Here is an 11,311-nt window from a genome sequence, read left to right as displayed (position 1 = left end):
ATTGAATCATCGTCTTCGCTGTAAGAGTTACTATGTTTGCGTTTGTTTGACACTTTTTTGCGAAGACGATCACAAACTGATTTTGCGATTGTTTGTATGAACTTGTCGTTTACAAAAATCTACAACAGCAAGTCTATCTCCATAAGATGCAAATAATTTTGAAAGTTCCGTTTCATCCATTAAAGCAATAATATCCGTGTCAATCTAAGAAAGTAATATTAGTGTGTAAGCAATCATACATAACAACAGAACATAATACCTTATGTAGTCGAAGGTAATTTAGAGTATCTTCTGCTACATTTCGTCCAATTAGAAACTCTTCCAGTGCTGTAGAAAGGTGATAGCTGGTTTCTTTATCCATCTAAAAATGACGGATTTAAATAACGGAATGCCTGAACAAAATATACCTAGAAGGCAGTCTTAAACATTTTGTATAGACTGGTTACAATTTAGGTAAGTACAATGTATTTATACAACTTTAATCTAAGGTTGGTGGAGTAAATTCCAAATATTCAAAACATGATGATGAATGAATACCATTGAATAAAAACACTATTCTTATTCAATGGTAATACTGATGACTAAATACAGTTTACAAATACGCAAAGATTTTCTCTAAGTTTTAAATCATTATCATCAAAATTTAGTTCAAATTGCTCCATAAATAAGAAAGTTGCGTTCTGCGCATGCGCACAAAAATTTTTTCGTATGTAATTTATTTGCTTGACTCAACTATTAGCATTGCGTCTTATATGATTAAAGGTATGCCCAGTTTGAATTTCATTTAATTCGGTTCATAAATGGCGGAGATGCCAATAGGGCACTGTGAATTTTGAATCTATTGGACTACAATTTTGGAATTTAATTTTATATGGCCAAAGCAATGCTCATTTTGAATTTTATGCAATTCTGTTCACAACTAACAGAGATGTCAAAAGGGCCTTCCCTATTTTTTGACCTGGGTCACTAAACATTTAATCAGTTCTTCCTTGGGTGATGCTAAACATAATACTGAGTATCCAATAGATTCAACTATTAATCAGTTCTTCCTTGGGTGATGCTAAACATAATACTGAAAACGAATTTGAAAATTCATAATCGTTTTCGAAATGCTAACGAACAGACGGACGTACAGACGGACGGACAGACACCGCCAAATTATAAACTAGCTACGAGCTCATTAATAATGAATAAAGTGAAGATGTACCTAGGTAATCTGCTTACATATACAAAAACAAAAGGGCTAGTTTTACAAAGACTCCTGTCACTTGTCAGCATAATATGTAGACCTTAGAGAAGGAAAGATAGAGGAGGGATAAAAGATCATAAATAAAGTGAAGCAAATTTTAATTACTTTTGCCACCGAAAACATGGCCGCCGACAGTTCATTGACGTTAGGTTAAAGCAGCAACCATATTGATCAAACACCAACATTCAATTAGACTTTTGTGGAACTGGATGCTCGCTTGCTTACTCACCTCAGAGAATAAGTGTAACACTTCACCTGTTGAATGTTTAAGTTAAGACTAGTAATGTACAAAATGGAGAATTATAAGTTGCAATTGCGAGATAGTAAGTCGCAATTGCAAGATAATAAGTAGCAATTGCGAGATAGTAAGTCGCAATTGCGAGATAGTAAGTCGCAATTGCAAGTTATTAAGACGCAATTGCGATATAGTAAATCGCAATTGCAAGTAAAAATGGAGAGAATGTGGCCCTTCTACGCTTTCGTATGGTCGAGATGCGAAAAGGGCGCTGTGAATTTTGAATCGATTCGACTCAACTTTTGGCATTGCGTATTATATGGCTAAAGCTATGCCCATATTGAATTTCATGCAATTCAGTTCATAACTAACGGAGATGTAAGAGCGATCGGACATTTCTAAACAAAGTTATCGTTCACACGGACAGATAGAGGGATAAACAGACAAAGGAACAGACGGACAGACCAACAGGCAGACGACAGACAGCAATGCAAAATTATAAACGATCTCTAGGATCGTTAATAAACGGCAAAAGTGTACAATTATGGAACATGTAAAAAACGGTTTTTTGTTTTTTTTACAATAACTTTTTTTGTAAGCGGTACAGAAAAAATTCCTTCCTTGGTGCAAGACTCGACACCATAACGAACCAAATATCGAAAAAAGTAGAACAATAGCTCTTAAGATAAAAAAACTAGTAGTGTCTCAAAACGAGCGGACGGACGGACGGATGGACAAAGTGGCCACAATAGCGCATTTTATTTTATTTTGAAATGCGCTAAAAAGACAATCCTGAAGTGACAGTTACAGTAAAATATGTCTCACTTAAGATACAAATTGACGTGTTCAAGATTTTTTCAAAATCGTTTACTAAAAGATATATTTTGATAGTTCCAGACTTTAGATTCGCATCGTACCTATACGTTATAACTTTATAAGAAAACTCTGTAACGCAGAAATTTTATTTGCAAAGCCCTGTAGTAAGTGTAAAATCCACACGTTAGCTGTTCTCTATTCTTTAAAATTAAATATAGCTTCTATTTCCTCATTAGTTTGTGCTCCTTCTTGTGGTGCATGAATTTGTATTTCAACAGAACACTTTTTGCGGAAGTTTGTACCAAGCCCAAAAATCGACCAGAACCATATTCCCGTGTATTCCAGAACCGATTAATAATTATTCCTGTGTATTCACGACCAACTACCAGAAATATATAAATATAGGTATAAATAATAGTTGTTGATATATTTTTAAGTTTTTTCTTTACATCTCCTGTAGTGATATTTAGCCCAAATTTGGAATGTAAGGGCTTACATCATTGGCCTTGATGGTCAATGATAGTAAGAATCTACGGGTGGACGATTTTTGATCAGGAATAAGGAAACAATGTTCTCATTTTTTTAGAAACTTTTTGGTCTTTGTAATTGTTATGTATCAGCGAATGTTATATTAAAGAAAAATAAAAATCAGCTCTCTGTAGTTAGATAAATGAAAATAAAATTTTTAAAATAGTTCAGTAGGCCTTGATTTTATTTGACTCTTGTAACCACGTGACGCTCGAAAAGAGAAGAGGGAACGAAATATCGCAAGGGGGAGAGGGGGGTGTAGTGACATAATAATTTAATTTTTTGCTAAAAATGTGTGACGTTGATCTTCAATAAAGCATAGTTACTATAGAAGAAAGTCTTGATAATTCGTGGTCTGAGGACAATGTTCTTGGTGTAGTCTTCGCTCCTGTGGCAGGTCCATGATCTGTGCCCCCCCCCCCGTTGGCAGAATTTTTTTCATGATTAAAAATTCAAATTTTTCGCATAATACGACTCCATATTGAGTGCGCCATTTTGAATTTTGTAATTCTGATGATATCGGATTCGTAATGAGATCCCTAATAACCACCTATAGTGTGAAATTGCAAAACATTTTTTTTAATTCAAATTATTCTCATACGTCCTATTGAGTCCGCCATTTTGAATTTCGTAATTTTGACATCGGAATTGTAATCAGAGACCAATCAATTATTTTTTGTTACTGCGAATGGCAATTGTTATTTTTGTTACCACAGAAAATTTTCCTGAAATTGTGATCAATTCTTTTCTTTTATAAGAATTAAAGCAAAAATTTGTCTTTTAGAAATTTGAACACTAGTAAGTTTATTCATTTATCCTTTAACTTAAAAATCGTTTGTGCCCCCTGTCCCCTCACAAAGTACGCCAAATACAAAACGTCACTTCTATGAAAAACACTTGACGTTTCTGCTGTAACACTGAAACAAAGTATTGTCCGCTAGCAATTTTTATTCAAATATATTCGCCTTCAAACGTATCCCACCTTCCAGGGGACAATACTTTGTTTTCAGTTTTACAAAAGAAACATCATCACATATTCATAAAAGTGATTTTTGCATTTGGCGTGCTTGCTGAGTAGACACAGACGAATTTGAAGGTGTCATAAGTTACAGGATCATTGAATAAACATATTTGTGTCAAAATTGCTAGGATACAAATATTTACTTTAATTCTTATAGAAGAAAAAGGATTGATCTTTAAAAAAAATAACAATTGCCATTCGTAGAAACAAAAAAAATTGCTAGAAGCAATTGCTATCGTAACTAAGCTAGAGTTTTCCAGTTGCCAACTTAAGTAGACACGCCGTATTTGAATGTTTTAATAGAACGTAACTGGAGAAAGTTATTTGTTTGACGAGCTAATCGTATAACTTTATTCAATTTTCAGTTATTGAAACTTCTCCCATTTATGTAAAATTAGAAAGTAAAATTTTGAGACTCCTATGCCCAAAATAATTTTATTAGAGAAATAACATTAGTTATAAAAGTGATTACTTAAGTCTTCGGATTTATTTTTAATAAGGCAACTGTATTTTTTATTTATGAAAAGGGATTGAGTATTTTGGTTTATGTATAGCAAACCAAAAAAGTGCAAATTTTTTTATATAAAACATTTAACCAAATTTTGGGATTTATTGCTGATCAGAATGAGGAAACATTTCCTGTATCAGTATGGGGGTTGAGTGAACTCAGCTACTCGTTACAGATGCAGCATATTTCTGAGGAAGTTTTACACATAATTTTTTCTGAAACTACAATCAAAATTGTAAAATTATCGTATGAAATAATGTTTTGACACATAGGTACCTACCAATCTAGATACGGATATGTTTCAATTTTAAATGTCATAAGATTAACGCAGCAATGGCTCATTAGGAAGGATAATGACATCTTCTTCACTCTTTTTAGAGACGAAAGTAAGTTGTTTCTAAAGTAGTTTCAGAAAAAATAAATTTTCCAACATAATGACATTAAATATTTATAACAAAAAACTCTGGAAATGTTCGATCTATCTCTGGAATTAGCAGCTGATTGCTTATTGAAGTAGGTTTCTTATTTTACTGTAGTGTCTAATCGGGTTTCGAAATGGGCCCATAAAAGCGCTATAAACCGCATGATAATGGCCTTAGTTCACGTAAACACTCCCCAATAAGTACTTGCATTAAAATTAATTACGGTAGAAAAAACGGGCGAAGCAGTTATTTTCGAAGAAAAAGCCTCTCGAAAGAAACGTGTGAAATGAAACCGCTGAAAGATCTGTTAACCATATAGAGACGTAGCCGTTTCCCGAAATTTCGACGTTCGTCGTCTCGCTCCCGATCGCAAAAATCGTCGAGTGGAAGCGAAACGGGAAAAGAGGACAAGTGTGAAAAGCCAGAATTCCGATATACAGGTGGCCTACAGCCGAATGGTGCTTATCTATCCACACCAGCTCCCACTATCTTAAGGACCTCTTTGAATTTATCACACTACCAACTGACACATGGGCTCTCTGAAGTGGCTCGAATTATCTCTAAATTAAAAAGGACAAAAATTCGAGCATCGGGCGATAAGGGGACACATCATCAACCCTAATGCGCGCTCTTCGCCCGGGAACGACGAAGCGAAGCTCTGAAAGCTATTCACCGGTCCAAAATCGAATTACGAGCAGTTTCAGATTGTATTGTTTCGGGGCACGCTTTGATCTGAGGTGTAATGGCTGCCGCTCCGCATGCAAATGGCTGCCAGAACAACGCCCACGTGTACAGCATCTTTTGCATTTTGAATGTGATTGTTTCTGGAAAATGACAACGTGCACTATCACAATCTAAGCGCCAAATCGAGCCACAAAGATATCACGGGCATAACCTCGTTAGCGGAGTCAAAAGGTTGCGCAATTTAATTGTAACGATTTGAATGCAATTTGCTCGCTTCGTTCGGTTCCCAGTTGATAAACAATTACGGTATGCAAATGGGAGTTTTATTAAAGATAAATTGTTTCGATAACGGATTTTTCTGACGACTAAAAGCTAAACCTCGTAAATCCTAAATAGCGAAACGGTGTCGACGCATATGGCAATATTGATAAAGGGCTTAAATTATAATTCCGTGTAGTTCGATATTTAGAGTAGTCTAATTTATGTGTTTTGGTATTTAGAGAGATATATCTCCTGCTGTCTGGTTAATATGATGCCCGCTTGTTTGTATAACTATAATTCCTCAAAACTTATGAGTTTCCAATTGATCTATAGGTATAGGTATCGAGACTTTCATGGTTTAATTTGAGGGCATGTTATGCAAATCTTAGTTCTGATATAATTTTGGTATTGGCATTCTGCGAATAGTGTTGTATAATCTCCATAGTCCTTAGGTAGGTAGGTACTACAGTTAGAAAAATAAACGTTTTAAAAAGATTTATACGTATACTCAAGATAGGCATAAGAAAAAATAAACAATCATAAGTAATATCAGAACATCTGCGGATCCGCTGGTAAAAATAAAATAAACGCCACGTAGATTATAAAATGTGTATAGGTGTATAGGTCGGTAGGTATCTACCAAAAGTTTCTATTTTGTACTTATTTATCAGAAACTATCATATGTACCTAACTATAATCATTTACACAATTTAAGCCTCTCCCACGGGGAGTTACGTACAAGTGTAGAAATGTCAATTTACACATTTACCACTCAGTTGTATCCTGCTTCTGTTACAATATGCCTACTAAAGCAACACACTTGAACCAGTGTCTTTCTCCACCCAGTATGATAGTTCGTCTGCGAGATGTCAGATGGTCATTAAAAATTTTAGGAACAAGAACCTTGGAATTAGGTGTTTATGGTTGTAGCGATTATTTTCTCCATTACGCAGCATTATTATTAAGGATCCTCAGATCCTTTATAGTTTTGTATTGTCGTCCGTCCGTCCGTCCGTCCGTCCGTCCGTCCGTCCGTCCGTGTGCGCTCTAACTCTTTTTAAAAGTGGCCGATTGAGTTGAAATTTGGTGTACGGGTTCTTTGGACATTAAGGACGGACGCTATTGATTTTCAGGAAGCTGGTTCAATAGGAACAAAAAAGTTATAGGACTTCGAGTGAATCGGGAACAGGAAAAACTACGGGCTCAATATAATAGAAATCAACATATTTCATTCCCTAGGTCATGTATCGGGTTGGGACTTCCGCTAGAATATTCCCTATGACTCTTAGATGTGTAATACTTTAATATAACTCTTCTCTGTGGTATAGGTCGAAAGTTTTAGAGCAAAATGTAGCAAAAATTACACTTTATACATGAATTTAGAGTTTTAAAAGGTTTCAAACGCATTATCTTGATGCAGCAAGAGTACATCACGTGCACATTTGATAACCGCATGCGTGTGATTCAAAAATGTTAAATTATTGCCATATGGGTTTTGATCAAAATAATCAAAATCGTTATTTATGCACCAAGATCGTCGAGAAAAAGACTAGGGGCATTATCTCAATGGCCAAGACATGAATTTGATGTATTTTGTAACATTAAAATAAATTATCATTAAAAGTTATTGTAATACTGAGGATCCTTCGATATTTCGTTGTATCGGTTTATTGTTCACGGTATTATTATTACCTGTTGGAGAACTCCCTAACATCTTAGTGGACATAATTAGAGCTTGACTAACGCCATCTTCCGGATTCATTTCGTGGGAAATCTCATAGAAAACAACCCTAGGTTTTCTATGGGAAATTTCTTTCAATAAGCATGTGAAGCGGAAGTGGCGTTAATTCTATGGGTCTGACTGCACAAATTAGTTAATTTATTAAGAGCTTTGGGTCAAGTTGAATCAATAATTTTGAACACTGGGGAGTATGTTTAGCGCATTTTTCAAATCATGTTGGAAGGCGCTATTATGGCCACTTCGTCCGTCCGTCCATCCGAAGCTTTAACTACTCCTACAGTTTTCAACATATTTATTTCGTTGTTTTTGCATTCGGTAGCTTATAGCTCTGGCACCTCAACCAAGAAAAATCTTGACGATTTAAGTGCGCATGCGCAAACTGAGCAATGTCATCTTTCTTATTTATGGAGATATTTTTTTTAACCACAGATGCTTCTAGTAAAAAGAAATATATCGTAAAAGTCAGATGTGCACATGCGCAAACTACGGAATGTCAACTGTTTTAGTTATGGAGATATTTTTTTAACCACAGATGCTTCTAGTAAAAAGAAATATATCGTAAAAGTCAGATGTGCACATGCGCAAACTACGGAATGTCAACTGTTTTAGTTATGGAGATATTTTTTTAACCACAGATGCTTCTAGTAAAAAGAAATATATCGTAAAAGTCAGATGTGCACATGCGCAAACTGCGGAATGTCAACTGTTTTAGTTATGGAGATATTTTTTGGAAATTTTGACCACAGAAGACAAGCATATTGTAAAATATTGTAAAAATCAGATGTGCGCATGCGCAAAATGCGCAGTGTACCTACCTTCTTATTTGTAGATATCTTTTCGAAATTTGAACCAAAGATTCTTCTAGTAATGGCAAACATGTCGCATATTTTAAACATAAGGTGGGTATCGACTATAGTTACTCGCCTTAAGTCAAAAACCTTTTTTCATTTTTGTATTTGTGATACGCTATTCAATATTGAAAACAATTTTATTTCGATATTGACTAGAATAAACGAGTAACACTTTGATTTGATTTCGCTGATATTTCTCTTGTACCTTTCCAGTTTTATACAGGGAACACGTGTTTAAAGCATCTCGGTGGCGCTCAACCCTATGGTAAGCGCAACGAGGTACCGAACATTGTATACCCTAAACGAATCGACCGCTGTGGAAGATCTCAAGCTTTTAATTTTTGTCCGACCCTGGCTGGCCGTTTATGCAGCGGGTTTGCGTTAAAGCAGCTCCAATCCAATCTTACCGTTATCTTAGACTGATCATGAATTTCACTAAATATATTTGTGGTTCTAGGTAAATTCCTCGAATGCAATTGCTCGAAAGCCAATTGCTCGAGATCAATTGCTCGAAAGTAAGTTGCTCGAATGAAATTTTGCTCGAATTGTAAGTTGCTCGAACAGCAATTCCTCGAATATCTTTTACTCGAAAGATAAAGTTGTGAGATAGCCTTAACTCGAATCATTGATTTGTAAATATAAGAAAACCACAAACAACCAAGTAATGCTTATATTGCTAAATATAGGAATGTGATACAGTTAGGAAGGTACATATTATGAAAAACAAAAATTACATGTTGTCAATATGATATATTATGTGCTATTCCACGAACATAATCATATATATTTATGTCAGGTGCATAACTATTTACTAGTGTTAAAAGTCTTTGTGCACAATCACGGTATACCTTACGACTGATGGTAGGTGGTTGCCCGCTGATATGTTGCTCTATTCGTAATTCGTTTATACTCTGCTCCCTCTTTAATGCCGAAATAAATTTCCAGATGTTTGGGTGGTCTGCACACAGTTGCATTTGGAAAGCTCGATGCCATCCCTCCACTGAGTTGTTTGTTTTTGGAAGTCCATGTTGTACGGCATCGAAACAATTCCACATGTTGATCGCGAAATGGGGCGGGCGCCGTCCACGTCGTTGAGGGCGACCGATCCACGTGTCTTCGAAATAATCAACAATAACTTGCAGTTCAGGAGAAAAAATGTTTTGCTCGCAAATGTCTTCAAAAGCAGGAATTACATCTTGAGGTGGAACGAATGCCAAGGCTGGAAGCAGTTTTAATGTCAACGCAACTTCTGGATTTCTCTCGTACTCCCGTTTTAAGCCATTTTCCTGAATGTGTCGGAAAATACTTTGACAGAGGTGAAAGAAGCATCCACGATGTATGGTTTGCGGGAACTCAATTCTTATGGCATTTATCATTGCTACTTCGAAATCTGTCATGATGGTCTGTGGTTGTGCATCATCAGCTGGAAGTAGGTTTTTTATTTCTCGAAGAAGATTTAAGTAGGTTTGCTCTGTCTTATTTGGTAGAAGAGCATATATTAAAGGGATAGCTACATGGTCTTTTATCCCGTGGATGGTATAGAGCTGTAGAAAAAGCGGTGGAACTACTTTGAATGTGCCGTCGGCATACCAATGCTGGGACATCGCCAGAAGGTTGATGTTACGTGCGGTTGAAAAAATCAGAATTCTGTCATTTACTGGCCCTGAATCGTGCAGGAGAAAAAGTTCGCCGTTTGTGGTAATTGTAAACTCTTCTGGGAAAATGATCTCCTCCCGATGTCTTGGTATGGCCGGTGCAACGTTTTCTCTCACTCTGACGTTCCTAATGGTCCGCTTAATATTGTTGACTGTTGGTAATTTAGCTGCAACTGCATTTCCCAAACCAGCAGAAGCTTGGGACACAATGAACTGAGGTGTATCTCTTGTGTTTTCTGCGTCTTCCTTTATTTTCTGCATGACCTTATTGGCTTCCAGCTGCGCTGCGTCGGCATTGTGGTTGTGGTCGTTATTGCTTGACGACACAAAGTTATTCACCGTAATCACACGAGCTTTGCACTTCATTTTCTTGGAGTGCTCGCACTTCCAATAAATTTTGGTATCAACTTGTTTATCCTTGATAAACAAAAAACTTTCGAAAAACAACTTGGATTTCCCTTTCTCACTGGACACGAACTCTAACGCCATGTTCACTTGTGAGCTTTCAAATTTTGAACTAACAAACGTTTTTGGGTTACTAGGCTATTTATAGGGAATTTCTCCTTCCAAATTTCATTGTAAGCATTCTGATGTTAATCACCTATTAGGAATAACCATCATTTCTAATAACAACCATCTCATTAACCTAAGGATAATTACGGAGCAATTATTATACACTCTAATGAAAACCCTAATGCAGATTAACATAATGAAATCATTCGTGAGAAGATGAATAATCATTAATTACATTTAACTGATCATGACTTGCTTTCTCCAAGAAAACCTTATTATGGTGCATACCTCATATTACATATATTGAATTGAATGACTTTCACCAATATGGACACTTGTTTTTTTAATTTTTAAAACCCAAGAAACCAAATCAACAATATATGTTCTCACTTTTTATGTTCAGGTTATTTTCATTATCATGACCACACTACTGAACGGATGTGAAGTACATCTCTTTAGGTATAAGCATAGTATAGGCAAAACGTATGGAAGACCTTTCACTTGATCACGCATGCATAAATTTAAGTTAATTGCGAACTTAATTCGAGCAAACCGTTTTCGAGCAATTGCCGTTCGAGGAATTTGTAATTCGAGAAAATTGACTTTCGAGCAATTGATTTTCGAGCAAATGATTTCGAGCAATTGATTTCGAGCAATTGCATTCGAGGAACTTGTCGGCACCGAGGTAAGGCAGAGTTGTGTGTTATTCAAAAAGTAATACCAAAAACCTTTAGTGAAAAGGGTTTTTTTTGTTTTCAGTTTACCTGTCGAAATTGTGGTAGTGTATTGGTGGTATTGTATATTACGACACGTAAAATTTGACAACG

General features: G+C 35.9%; 1 protein-coding gene across 1 annotated transcript; it reads right to left on the bottom strand.

The window, feature by feature from the left end:
- Positions 1-5,448: 5,448 nt before the first annotated feature.
- Positions 5,449-10,460, bottom strand: LOC116178441. Its single transcript, XM_031497932.1, has 2 exons — positions 9,170-10,460; positions 5,449-5,603 (listed from the first exon to the last, which is right to left on the bottom strand). The coding sequence occupies exons 1-2, from the start codon at positions 10,458-10,460 to the stop codon at positions 5,449-5,451; spliced, it is 1,446 nt and encodes a 481-aa protein (XP_031353792.1).
- Positions 10,461-11,311: the final 851 nt, after the last annotated feature.

Source organism: Photinus pyralis, unplaced genomic scaffold (assembly GCF_008802855.1).
Source record: "Photinus pyralis isolate 1611_PpyrPB1 unplaced genomic scaffold, Ppyr1.3 Ppyr1.4_LG8, whole genome shotgun sequence".
In the NCBI taxonomy this organism is placed as follows: Eukaryota; Metazoa; Arthropoda; class Insecta; order Coleoptera; family Lampyridae; genus Photinus; species Photinus pyralis.
The sequence above is the reverse complement of the archived record's forward strand: the minus strand, read 5'-3'. Positions and strand labels throughout refer to the sequence as shown.